This window comes from Callionymus lyra, chromosome 10 (genome assembly GCF_982586985.1).
Source record: "Callionymus lyra chromosome 10, fCalLyr1.hap1.1, whole genome shotgun sequence".
NCBI lineage: Eukaryota > Metazoa > Chordata > Actinopteri > Syngnathiformes > Callionymidae > Callionymus > Callionymus lyra.
The window spans coordinates 21,803,169-21,817,725 of record NC_141827.1 but is presented as its reverse complement, the minus strand read 5'-3'; the positions used below and the strand labels follow the sequence as shown (position 1 = coordinate 21,817,725).

The 14,557-nt window shown below is 38.7% G+C and overlaps 1 protein-coding gene across 1 annotated transcript; it reads right to left on the bottom strand.

Annotated features, from left to right (window-relative positions):
* Positions 1-371: 371 nt before the first annotated feature.
* Positions 372-14,522, bottom strand: ppp4r1l (protein phosphatase 4, regulatory subunit 1-like). Its single transcript, XM_087800148.1, has 20 exons — positions 14,442-14,522; positions 12,371-12,415; positions 11,848-11,977; positions 10,950-11,056; positions 10,503-10,645; positions 10,240-10,386; positions 10,044-10,151; positions 9,492-9,557; positions 9,255-9,413; positions 8,568-8,692; positions 7,137-7,639; positions 6,775-7,061; positions 6,545-6,628; positions 6,280-6,465; positions 6,035-6,196; positions 4,913-5,013; positions 4,110-4,230; positions 3,726-3,860; positions 3,225-3,366; positions 372-1,821 (listed from the first exon to the last, which is right to left on the bottom strand). Exons 1-20 carry the CDS (start codon positions 14,446-14,448, stop codon positions 1,676-1,678), a joined length of 2,904 nt encoding a protein of 967 aa, XP_087656274.1. The 5' UTR covers positions 14,449-14,522; the 3' UTR covers positions 372-1,675.
* Between the last annotated feature and the right edge of the window lie 35 nt (positions 14,523-14,557).

Here is a 14,557-nt window from a genome sequence, read left to right as displayed (position 1 = left end):
GTATATTGGTAGTAGGATCCTGGGGTTGGAAGGTCTAGAGGAAAACCAAAGAGAAAATCATTTTTGTAAGGACCACAGCAAGTTAAAATGTAGCAACAGTTTAGTGCAGATAGTGCTGCTTCAAAAGTAGAGGCTGCTTTGTGTTTAATAATTGTCAATAACCTTCAGTGTCTGTATCGTCCTGGTTTACTCATGTCAGGATCTACACATGTTTAATTACACACCAGTAATGGGCTGATGAAGCTTCATCTTCAGAGCCAAGAGGGTAGTAGTCATTAACCAAATTTACAAAGAAAATAACACTGTCTACAAGTCTCGGAAAATGACCTTGTTTCACCAACATCCCGTTTCCATGGTGACAAAACAAGAACTTTAAAGGCAAAAACGATTTTTTATTCTCAGCATTTTAATTACAGAGTACTAAAAATAACATTACATAAAATGTCTTTTTAAAAGAAACCATTGAATATTACAAAGATTGTAAATTTTGTAAAGTTAGGATATAAAATCTTTGAACAGTGGTGCATAATTGAAAAGAAAAATAATTCTCATAAAATGTATATATTAACTGTTCTACTACATTAAAAAAAAAAAAAAAAAATGAGATGGACACAAATTCGCAGATAGACGAGATGGCGCCGCCATTACCGCGCTCTCCTTTTTCCAAAAAAAAGGAAGAAAGATTTGAGATGCACAGCACACACCACAATCAGTCCTTGAGTTACGTCAAGGTTAAAAAAAAAAAAAAGGATTACAATTTACAACAGAAGGCGGGAAAAAGCAGGAAAAAAAAAACTGAGTGAGTGTTTCCGATATTCACACACTGGCCTTGGTTCCAAAAACACATAGTGGTTCCACAGGTTGAAGCTGTTCAAGTGACTAGTGAGACCCACTCAAGGGGTCAACCCAGTATTCACATGACAGGCGGGGGGTTGGGGGGCATGCATAATCCAACAGTGTGCTTTGTGAGTGATTCACATCATCAGGAGCCCTTTAAGATGATCCGAGTCAACACCACCTCGACGTGGAGATCCACCCGGTGCGTCTTCTCTCGCTCACGCTGCTCAATCAGAGGTATTTCTTTTTCTCCTGTCTTGAGTTTTTTTGGTAACAAAACAGGAATGTTCACAAAAAAAACAAAAAAAAAAAGTCCTGTCGAGAGTGTCCACGGGAGGAAGGGCGGGCGTAACCCCACAGGAAGTCCGAGAAGACAATGAGGAGGAAACGAGGCAGCAGCGGAGCTACTTGGTTCAGCCGCTCGGTCGACCAGCTGCTGCGCGGTCACGTGAGCTAATGCTGTTTCGGTTCAGATGAGACCCCCTGAGTTAGTGTGCGTTCAATAAGAAATCCTCCAAAAAAGTCGAAGAAAGAAAAACAAAAAAAAAAAAAATCATACTGAGCTTACAATTCGCTTTGGAGAGTCTGAGGATCAAGTCCGTGTTAGTGTGGAAGAGGAAGCGGGAAAGAAGTTCCCCCCGACACAGACGGGGTGCAGCCGAGACCCGAGTCCTGATCTAGCAAGAGTCCATGAGGAGCCTGACCAGACGAGCAAGTCATTCTCACGTCCTTGTCCGAGTGGTCCGGTGCTGGTGTTGATGCCGACTGTCTCATCGGGTGGACAGGCAGGTGGGTCGAGGCCGGGAAGAAAGGAAGGGGGGTGTGGGGGGGTAGGTTCCTAGATCAGGGGAGCCGTCTCCATCAGGCCTTTGTTCGGGTCGAGGCTGGCGAAGAAGCGGACGTCACGGTCCTTGTCTGACTGCAGGGCCATGACCGTCTCCTCCAGCTCCTCGGAGAAGGGACAGCCTGGTTCCTTAAAGTAGGCTGCACGGGCAAAGGTCAGAGGTCAGCGCTGCACAGCTTTGTGTATGAAGGACGATTAATGAAATAGTTACACATAAATAAATGTGGAAGAAACGACTAAATGCAAAATAAATAAATGTCTTATAAATTAATAAATATGAGTTAATATTTGAATATTTTAAAAGTCCAAATAAATAAATAATTGACTTGTGATTTTACTAACATTTCTGTGTATAAATACATTTTACTTTATTCTTTATCAATGGTACATTTCATTATTTATGTATCCCATTATTCAACATTACTTATACATTTAGATTTTATTCTTTTCTACAGATGTTAGGGAGGCCTTCTCAATTTGCTTACTACCAGGCACATGTTAAAATAAATAAATATGAAGTAGAAAAAAGGAAATAAATGAAAAGCGAAATAGTATAAATACATGTTTAGATATTGAAATATATAAATAATTAAATTTACAAATGAACCAAAGTTAAAATGTATTAATAAGCAACTGTATATAAGACAGAAATAGCACAGCCCTTTGACAAAATTAAATTGGAACCTATTCATTAATGTTGACATCTTTAAGTAAGTAAGGAATTATTTGTAAAGCGCCTTTCTCAGAACAGGATTACAAAGCGCTTACACAAACAAAACAATACACAGTTAAAATACATACTTTAAAGGTCAAGACAACATGGAGAAAAACACATCAGCCCAAAGACAATCAAGGAAAAGCCTGTGCAAATAAGAATGTCTTAAGATGTTTCTTGAAGGAGTCAGTAGATCATCAAACACAGAGGGAGAGGAAGGATGCCTGGAAGGATTTCTCTCCTACATTTACTCACATAATCTATTTATACATTTATAATAATAAAATTGATCTTGCTTTCTATTTTAAAAGTTAACAGAAAAATAAAACTGGAGACCCACCAAAAAATAATTCACATTTGTTATGTGGCAACGGCGCAGAAACAACATTGAAAACATTCCTACTGGCTCCCCCCAGTGTTGGAACAGTATAATTGACATTCTTTCATAATACTTTATTGCTCTTGTGTAAACTTGAACTGTTGCAGTACATTATGGTACCAGTAGTCAGTGTTCACAATTGTTCGTCATCTTATAGATAAAACGGGACATTCTTGTCATACCCATTTTTGTGGGCAAAAGCATTACACAAAACAATTCCTGAAATGCATCCAATGCTCTCAGAGAATGACTCAGCAGCAGGTGATCTTTTCACTAGTCTATCCTTCATCTATAGCAGCTCCACTAACTGGACTTGAACACTCTTGACTGTGATTTACGTATGCAGTGTGTGCCAATGCAGAGTCAGCAACTCCATAAATAATACTCTAAATGCAAAGTTTGTACATAAGTACTTTTTTGCTGTAGTCATGTAGTCAAAACACATTTACCTTTCTCCATGACGCTCTGCCGCAGGGCCTTCGCCACCAGGACTCGAACGTTGGCTACGGGGTCGGAGGAAAGGCTAAGCAGACTGGGTAAGAGGTGCTGGCTGAACTGGTCCATAGGCATGCAGTCCTCCTCCACGATGGCCTGAAGTCAACAGAGAAACACCAGACAATGAGAACACAGTGCAGTCAGCTCTGTGGGTGAAACCACTAGACGTCTCATAACAAAAATATTTAAGGAATTATGTTTCTTCATTATCTCCAGAAACAAGTTGAAGAAATTTATATGTTGTCCATGTAAGACAAAAACAAAACAACCAAGGAAAACGTGTTTCTACTTGACTCCAGAGTCATGTCCACACAAGTTATTTAAGTGAAAATTCCTGCCACAGTTCAACTGAAAATAACCTCAACAACCTTAAGAGTGTGTGCATGCGTGTACTGAAGCTGCTGCTTCTGCTACACACGCCTATATTCAGCCATAAAGTGGCGATGATCACCAACCTGGCAGATGAAGGCGAAGGCCTGCCGTCCGACCCACTTGGGGCAATGACAGAACCTGACGGTGAGCTCGTTGATGAAGTTGAGACCCAGATCATCGGCTCCAGTTGTATACAACTTCTGAAGGATCTCCACAACCTGCCACGTTGAATTAAAACACAGTATTAACCCTCTTTACACAGAAATACTTGAAAAAGAAACTAAACCCATTACCTACTATATACTTTTACATTATTATTTTTGGAGTGACACTGATCATATTTGTAAGTAAACATGATTATTAAAAACTAAACAAATAGACATGTGTTATGATAGAAGATCATTTTGCATTTCTTCATCTCTGTGTTAATCTATCATGTGTGAACATTAACAAAAGCTTGTACACACCAGTTTGTAGGAGATCCACCGGACCTCCGAGACCTTGTCAGAGCAGAGTGTGAGGGCGATCTGTCTGAGGTAGTCGTACACGTCGTATTGACTGTACAGCTCTATGATCAAGATCAGCTGCCTGCAAGAGCAGAGGGAAAAACATTAGTTAGCACTTTTAATTTGATCTTGTTAGCAAAAATTTGTTTTAAGAAAACATTATTAGTCGAGGAAATTCAATTATCCAACCTCAGCACAATGAAATCTATTGTCACTGATGTGTGAATTTATCATCATGACTGCTGAGAGGAAAAGATGAGGAAAAGATATACTTTATAGATCAATAGTGGGACATTACAGCAAGTTACGAAGCTTTACAAATATTTGTGGGAGTCAGAAACAAATCAACTGGAAACAAAGATAAGATTAAGGCTCCACTCTGTCATTTAAGGAACAAAAGCATAACTGTGCTTTGGAAGATAAGATGCATAAGTAAACATTTAAGAAAGACATCGTCCATAACTATGTGCCAACTAGAATGAATAGAACTAGAATGTATATTAAGAGAGGACGAAATAAGAAATAACCTCCATTGTTCGTTGGATATATGATATGATTCTAGTGCTTTCTATAAGCTTGTCGTTTAAAAACTGATTGTACTGCCATTTAATTTAAAGGGACTTTTATGACCATGAGAAAATATAACGTGTGCAGTTTTCAAGCACACTTGTAAACGTTTACACATAAAGTTCACATTCCAAAGACAACAGTAAAAGTTAGAAATGTCGTCATATCCAGTTTGGAATCAGGAAAGGGAGACGTACTCCGCCAGCTCGTATCGGAACCTCCAGTTGCGACTGTTGTCCGTCACCATGAACTCCTGCAGCTGGTACAGATACTCTCTCCTCTTGTCCGCGTGCAGCAGCTGCAACAACAAAACAGTTGACCTCGTTTTGTGTTGTAAAGAGGAAATGTAATGGAGGAATTCATTGCACATTCATTCAAGCATGGAAATGGACAATTGTCATCAAATTGCTTTTGATATTTTTCCAATTGTGTCATGTCATTGGCTGATTAGGTTTATCCCAAATGGCGTCTCTTTAGGTTAGAAATCGATCAAAAAAATTAATTCATTTTAATATATAGAATATAGAGTAAATGATGATATGTCATGTGAACCTACAGAATTACTTTACATTTTCAAAAAGGCTTTAAACAACATAAACAGCCATCTACTGTCTTCCTGACAAAACAACGTTCTATCAGTTAATTCACCATTAATTCTTATGGTTATCAGCATTATGCTTTTATGAGCCTAACACAAACAAGACACATGGCAGTGCTAGTCATGCTAAGCTAACAACAACAACAACAACATTCAACGTCAGCAAAACAGTTTTTAAGAAACCCTCTGTTTACCAACAATCCTCTCCGACTGACCCATTACTGAACGAGCTGGACTTTGGCATTATTAAGACAAGCTTTCTTGGTTGTTATCGCTTTATATCAACACACAATAGATGCTTAACTTTTATTGGGTTGTCTTTTTGTGGGTTTTAACCCAAAAAAATTATATATCGTTTCAAAATACGTTTTTTTGTAACAACTTGTAAATTGTAAACGATTAATATGCTGAAAATGTTTCTTTTTAGCATGACTTGATCGGCCAGGCTTATCAACATATCCTGACATAAATGTAGCAATAATAAAGCAAACTGCAGTTCAAAGGGTCAAACACAATGCATTAATAGTCCACATGTAACATCTGGATGGTTTCAGAATGACATGCTTCATGTCAGCAGTGAAGCTTTCCGTTTTGCAGGTGAGGTATACTTTTGATTATTTAAGCCATTAAATAAGGCTCGAGTCTCGAACCTATAGAAAGAGGATTTGTGTAGTATAACAGGCAGTGGAAAGAGCTAATCTCTTGTGGACTTTAATCTTACCTTGAGGAAATCATACAGATGTTTTAGTACACCAATTCGTACTTCATCCAGGTCTTTGAGGAACCCATTGAAGATTGGTACAAGGTCTGCTGCCGTCAGCTGGTCTCCAAGGATGACGGCCAACTCGTGGATAGAGAACGCCAATGTTCGTCGAACTTTCCACTGTGGAGAAGAGCACTCACTTTCATTTTTACAGCTACAAAGCTTAGCTTTGCTTGATGGTAGAGAGCTAAGAAAACACCCACCTGAACATCAGTAGCAAGGGTTTCATACGTGTCTTTGAGGCAGTGCCAGTTCTGACGTCCCAGAGTGAGCGCTACGCCGGGCAGGCTGAAGGCACAGTGTTTGGCTATCTCCGTCTCCACGGTCTGAGCACGAGCAGGGTCGGTCATGGAGAGGTACTGGTCCAACAACTGTTGAGGAATGACGTTCTGTAGTGACGGAGGAGGAAAAGATCTATATTTATGAAAGCCCTCATTAAAACAATAAGCGACAGAAATGCTGACTGACCTGAATTTTAGGTTTTTCTTCAGAGATTGGGCTGTCGGAGTCTTCCTTCTCCTCCACTTCTACACTTTCAATGAGTTCAGAGTCCTGCAACAACACAATTATGTGAAAAAAACATAATCGTCTGAAATAGCAGTGTGGGTGAGCGGGCACGAGAAAAAAAAACATGTTTCCGTGCTAAAAGTCAAGTTGGTGTAACTAATAAGAGTCTTTAAAAGTCAAAGTGTTCTTACGAGAACAGGTGAGTCGGGTGGAGATTCTTCCGTGTCCTCCAAAGGTTCCGTCTGCGTCTCCTCATCACCCTGCTCCTGAACAGGTGATGCCTCAGTGTCTGTGGGCGTCTCCTCCTCCGTCTGACCCTTCTCATCCTCTGACTGAACCTCCACAATGTTACTCTCCTCCATCTCACACGAGGTGTTGCTCTCGGGCTCTGGAGAAGTTGGGGGTTCTGGCGGGCTGTCATCTGCAGGGCTATCCAGCTGAGCAGCTTTCAAAGCAGCCGACAAAACTTGGACTTGAGCTGTTGGTGAGGATTTTGAATTAGACAACTGCTGCATCAGATTTATCCTGAGCTCCAATACAAACGTACACTCACCCTGAACATCTGGGTCATCGATGTGGGGTTGCAAACAATCCAAAACCATCTGGATCTTGTCACTTGTACTTTTACCAGAGCTGGACTTTGGATCTGAACAGCTCTCCACCAACTCCACGACTGCCTCCTCTCTCTTTTCGGATTCCAGCTTAGGTTCCTCTCTCTTATTACAACTTAGCATTTCCAGCTCTCCGCTGATGTCGGGCAAAGGCGATCTCCAGTAGTGGAAAGAGTTAAAGTTCTCGTCCGCCTCTTTTGTACCCCTTGCGTTGTTTGTGTTAGTTGGAGCATCCCCGCTGTTCTGGACGCGACGTATGAAACCGTCATGCATCTCCCGGGAAACTAGTGTTTGGGTGTCATTGTAATGCATCTCCTCGCCATCTGTCGAAGGGACGTGCTCTGGCGAAGGTGTGGCTCTGCCATCTTGGTTTGGAGGCGTGTGGGCAATAACTCTTTCTGTGTGGCAGCTGCCAATATCCGAGCGGTTCAAGGAGTTGATGGAGCTTTAAGGAGGAAAAAACCCAGACATTATAAATATACAAATACACATATTATTCAAATTAAACCCAAAGCAAATTGTTCCAGTTAGTATATATAATACAGTTCAAAACACCAGAATAGCACATGTGGCACACTTTGCAATTCATTATTCTTAAACTTGCGAACAGCTAAATGAATCATTCCATGTTTGGCGACATTAAAGATGTTTATCTGGTAAATGATTGAAGCAGGACACAAATATTGGTTTTGTGTAAGGAGTGGTAAGTTGACGTAAATGACTCACAGTACCACAACTTCTTTCCTTACAAGATAACAGCATAAATAAATTCTTTATGATGTTAAATTACTTTAACAGATACTTATCCTTGAGAGGCCAGGGTTTGGTTATTTCCATCTCCACGAAGTGTGACTAATCTAGGTTTCATTCTGTTGGTCTCGAGATGCAGCAATAACTGCTCCGCTTACCTTTCCCCGATCAAAGTTAAATCAGGACAGCGATGCAAATGAGGTCTAGAAAAAATGTGTACACTTTTTGTCTATTCTTATAATGCTGACCTATGAAACAAACTCTTGCAGCTTAACAAGTAACTATGTAACCTAAACAAGACCCTTTCATTTTAAATACATTATTGAACAGCTCATTAACTGTCTAAGAAAAGACTCAAAGGAATCTTCCAGACCAGTTAGCCTACACACCCCTCATGAATCATGAAGTTGGATTAGTTAAACCTTTGACTCGTTTTCATGGTTTTATGCTTTTATATGACAAAACTTTTGTTGTAAAATTAACAGTGATATACAAGCAACATTCAACATCATAATCATAATTAAAGAAGGTGATGGAGGCCTAATTTATGCCGGATAAATATACATACAGGTATACGCAAGAATAGTCAGTTTGTACGTCGTTGTTATTTAAGACGTTCTCACCTGTCTGTTGTACACCTGGGAACCTCTAATAGTGCCCCATCCTCTCTGAAGTGGAGACCGGTGCTGGTTGGGTTTGCAAATGTGGAGATAAAACGCCCGAGAGATTGAAAAGCTGCTTGCCGCACCTATACAGAGGACAATAGGTTAGCTCTTTCAAACTAAACCATATTTATTAAAAATATTCAGGAGAAATATTCAGCAAAACCTCAGCTTGAAAAGTTCACATATTGTCATGGAATTACCAATTTCTAAAACTATATTTTAAGGAATGTCTAAAATTAAGACCTTCCTTAATTTAGATATCAAATAAACCACTTGGAATGGATTAACAAAGTGCATTACTGAACCATAAACGATTGCATTTCAATAATCTATATTATAATACACATCTCCAACAATTAAATATTCAAAACGAACATCATTAGTTCTAAGACCATAGACAATGTATTCATGTAGTGCATGGCAACTGTATATAGAAATATTAACAGCTGTTATATTTATCCATGGAAATATGTTAAAAAAAAATCTGTTTTCACATTAGAGCTATATTCAGATTCAGAGGACGAGTTGCAAGAGTTGTCCCTGTTATGATCCTGTATTTAGTGGAAATAATTAAGTCAGTCATGCGGTGTTTATGCTCCTCGAAATAACATGGTTTCCAGGCTTCGGTGATACAGTTAGACATACCCAGCGCGACTGATCACTGATGAGGCTGATAAACAGAGGGGACAATCTTGCTCGTCGCACTTCCGGAGAAGTGGAGTTGGAGACCATCATAAAACATTCGGCACAGGCCTTCCTAATCCCCCAAAGGCTGTCCGAGCACAGGTCGAAGAACTTGGGCATCTGTGTTGAAGTGTATTAAGAAGAAGGACATGAAAACACAGGATATGCAGAGAGACTTTTGAAAACTCAAGTTATTACCAGTAGTTTTTCTGTTGCTTCTTGACCCACAATCGAACAAAACTCTCCAAAATTAGCAGCACAGACCTGTAATTAAAAAGAGGATTCATAAATGAGGGTATTTAAAAAAAATATCCCACATGAGTATAACTTTGGAATAAACAGGCCTTCTACTCCATCATTGGAAAGAATGGTATTTAAGTGACAAACTATTATTACTGCCTAAAGTAAAGGTGTTACTTTTAACTCCTAAAGTATTTTTCAAGTGATGATGCCAGGACTTTGCTAGAATTGAATTCCACAGACTAGAAAACTGGAGTGCAGGAAGTACCACTTTTGCTGATCTCGCCCATGATCAATACATTTTCTTCCAATTATTCATGGCCCTTTAAGACCGCAAGATGATTCATTTGTATTGAGCAGAGGCTGACGAAACTTACAGGCAAACAGAGTCATGCATCCTTGGAAATTTTAACATTTTTGTCAAAGAATACACGACAAAGTCATAATCCCACCGAGCGCGTTTCAGTTTAAATGCGACAAAGACAACAACTACAGTTGCGAGGGTGTTACCTTGCGAACTTGGAAGAGTCTGGCATCGCTACACAAGTCACAGAAGCGTGGAAGTAACAAATGTTCCACTGTGTCTTTGCTCAACATGGTGACAACTTTACACATGATCTGTCAGGAGACAAGAGTGTTTACAAGATGAGTGTAGTTGGCAAACAGAAAAAAAAAAAAGTCTTTCTAAATAATTCTTATTTCTTACAGCGACTGCTTCGATTTTATAATCATCATCACTGCTGGGCTCTGTCAACTCTAGCAAAACCGGACAAACTTTGGTCTCCATGTCAGCCTTGCAAATGAGGCCCTGTTCCAACAGAACAAGAAGCGCCGCTTGGCTGGTCTTCCGCACCTTAAAAATGTGCAACATAAGAGTTAATTTACACCAAAAGATAACATAAAACAAGTTCATCAGTCACATATAAACGTAAAGGAGGCTATCCGCATAACACGCCTCTCCAAACCTACCTGGTTATTCGGATCAGTAAGATACCGGACAACAATCGGCACCAAGTATCTGGAGAAAGCTGCGGGAAAATTGGGCCGGCTCTCATGTAAAAACATGGCAATATTTGGGACCTGTTCCATCAGTTCAGCTCGCACTGTCGGCTCTGTGGATTTAAAAAAAAAGTATGCTTTTGACACAGAAAATAAAAAATACAAACGACATAATCTACATGTTTTAATAGTATAATAAAAACAATCCCAAACTATTTGGATCTTGACACGTTTACTTTAACTAGTTCTGGACTTTGGAAGAAAAGATCCCCACCAGTGACAAAATATAACAAATGCAATACATCTTTCAAAACTATACACTTTTCATAATCTACAGTTATACAATCATAATTTGTCCATCTTAATTAAAACTTTATTATCTTATATTAAAGAAAAATTGTAGTACAAAACATTTACCTCCATCTTCTGACATCCTGGCCACCGTCTCCATGACACTGATGAAGTCATTTTCATTCTCGCTGAACTCTCGAAGCACATCAAGCAGGCCCCGAGCCACTATTTGCCTGGAAAGTTACACAAAGTTTTAAAACAAGTGGATTAACAACAACATACAAAGAGCTCGGAGTTAAACATCCACAGCTCTGGCAAATACATTTTACAGTCTGGCCTGTAGTGTTGGAATCTGCAAAGATGAGTATTGAGACAGAAACCAGCCACAAGGCTTAATCGTTTTCACATTCCAGTACCAAAGCCCCTTTCAGGGTTTGTGGCTAGAAAAGTAAAAAGCAATGCAGACAGTGGGTAGTGTTTCCCCAAAAAAATAGATAAATAATTTCCTACAGGAATATATTTGTTTCCATCCACCAGATGCTTCCTCATCATTTTATTGAGATCCAGATGTTTCCTTGTGACTACATGCTGACTTGTGGTAATAATTGCTCTCAGAATGTCCCGACAGGGGTCAGCAACAATGTCAAATGACAAACATATTTTTAAATGTAGCTGCAAAAAATGTTTAAAAGATAATAATAAATGTATAAAGCTATCGATATACACGTAAAACAACACAGGTCGTTTCTATGGTTATTGTTGAGAATATAAATACTGCTTAAAATACATCTATGACAAGCAGACCCAACCAATAACCATATCTGAACATTACTACGTCTAAATCAAGTTAAAATAAATACAAGTTTCGAGGAATACAACAAAAACATGACATTCTGTAGGTGTTGGTATTCTCTTATGCTCTTTTTTTGCCGTTCATTTCAACAAAATAACTTTGACATGGGCTGAATAATGTGTGTGTTCTGTCCATTTAGATCTTTCAGTCACAACATGGAAGTCCACTTACCTATTAAAGACATTTTCACTAAAGGCATATTTCTCCAACCTCCCAAGAGGAGTAAGGTTGTCCTGTCCAGCATCTAAAAAGGCAGTGATGCGGATCCCTTCACATTCTGAACCATAATCATCAAACCCAACTGAAAGACAGAAGTTGATTTACATGTCAATATACCAATAAGTCAACTAACTACAGCAGACTAGTAACAGACATACACAAATATATAGAAATGATCAAATAAAATATGAAAAAATAAATAACAATTTAAAAAAAAATCTAAAGTTAAGATAAGTTGTAAGCCAGCTGTAAAATATACCAACAATAAGTACAATGGGTTTGCGGTAAGAGAGTATAGTTGCTGCAGGTCTACATAACTGCTAATAATAGCAACCCATTAAACCCATAAATATTGCTGATAACTTAAAATGACATACAAGTGATGCCTTAGAAAGATCACAATCACGTTACCAAAGGTGCACCTGTTGGCAAGAAATAAAAATGTAGATGGGTTACAGTGTTAAAGTACACTTACAGTCGTCCAGATCGTCATGCCCATCTTCAAAATATAAAGATAGACCTAAAGAGAAAAAGAGACAACAATGATATGTAAACATATTTTCACAAAGATTTATAACGAACGCGCCACTAGCCCACCATTTTTCACTAGAAAATATATATACAAAGATTTAAAAAGTATACCAGCTATTTATTGGTATACAAAATTATTTAATTGTGTTTTAAGGAAAGCAAAAAAAAACGACCAGGATTTATCCCTCTTTTGTGCCGCCATTTCCATATCAATTCACGAATATTGGATGAAAAACCTAATAAGATGTATTAGTTCACTACTGTACGAGTCATTTGATGATTTAAACATCAATAAGGATTTTTAAACAAGCAATTATCAACATGATAGTACAACTATATAAACATTTCCCCGGTAGTAACAAGGACAAGATTATGTTAATAGATTATAATTTGCCAACATTACATAATGATATAAAACAACATACTCTTATATGGGGACTCCTATTACTTATAAAGTCACACTCCTAACTCTAGCTTTCTATTCAAATAAATGTAGTTTCTGATAAGGGGGCAGAAACTACTTTTGGTGAAAATCCATCATTGAAATGTGACAATAAAACGATGGTGGAAAACTTGAACATGACTTTAGTTACTAATTCAACTTGAATAAACTACTAAATGCAACAATATTTCGAGTGGCTGGCTTATAGAACACGTGTACAGCAATGAGAGGTTATGTCACAACAAAAGGTGTTACATTATCAAATTCCAATACAGCAGGACAACATTCTAATCATTTTTTTCCCGCTGCATCACAAACACCCATGTTAGGCCAAACAACTTCTGAGGTGGAGGTCAAATGTTCAACCCAGACATAAGCCGCTGAGAAGGTAGATGGGTCGTGCCGGCTAATGCCAATGTTTACAGCTTGACTTAGAATGCGACCCAGATTTTTTAAAACAACCCCTCCAGACAACACATTGATAAATGCAGTAGATGGAACAAGCAGTAAATAAAAAGGGGAGTTTACTGTCAAGAATATGAAACGTATCATGATACATGATAATATGATATATATTTTGATACTTTAGGAACAGGGATATATTTGTAGTAATGACTCTGGCCTTACAGAATTTAAAGACAGCATGACTCTGGACAAAGTCGTAACTGCTTTAATTTGGACTGAAACCAAAATATGTCCAAATATTATCTTTAAAAAGCTACTGGAGTCGATTATTGTATCCTCTCGTCCTCAGTCATCAGCCAGATCACACGGGAATACATGGTTGCTTTGACTGCGGAAGACGTAGTGACTGCTGCAATCTATTCAATTCTAAAATGAACAGAAAATGTGAATACTTCCCATGTTATAGAAAATAAAGAAAATTCAAATAATTTATTAGAAACATAGGCTATTTGAATAAATCATAGAAGAGCTATAATAAAAATAAATGATTATTTGAAAGTGAAAACCAAAAATGGTATCGTTTTTACATTTTAAAAATTGATACAGTACTGTTGGAAATCTACACTGAACAGTGGCAAAGAAAATGTCATTATTTATATATATATATATATATATACGAGAATCGCCATTTTCTCACACGTTTATGGAATATGAAGAATTCGTTCAGCTTATAGCATAAAATGCTTTAAGCCACCAGGGTAGCGTTAGCTAGGTCAACTAGCTAGCGTTTGCTATGACAACAGTTTGCAGACAAATGCCGCATCGTCCGTGAGAATGTTTTGAGATTTTTTTTCAAAAGACATCACATAGATCCACCACAAGTCTATTCTATTGTGCGGTTGTGTTGCGATTTTGTCGCAAAGCCACCGGTTTCCACTTGAGTTTAGCTTTTGTTAGCCAGTACGCTAGCAGAGCTAAGCGAGCTAACATGGTGTGTCCAGCCCTTGACGAGAGTCGCCTCGTTCGGCTAAGCAGTCGAAAACGCCGGAATATAAAACAGGGTTGAACGAGTTGAAAGTGTTTATGTTGCCGCGGCATCATTACAGTCGATATCCCCGTTTAATAATAAAATAAATGAGGAATAAGCCCGTGAGTAGAATGCCGTTACCTGCCATCTTGAGTGTCGGCTCGCCTCTGCCGTCACCACCGCACGGCTGTCACTCAAACGAGGCAGCAAAACTACTTCCTGAAAGTACTTCCTGATGCCAAGTAGCACTGCTGACC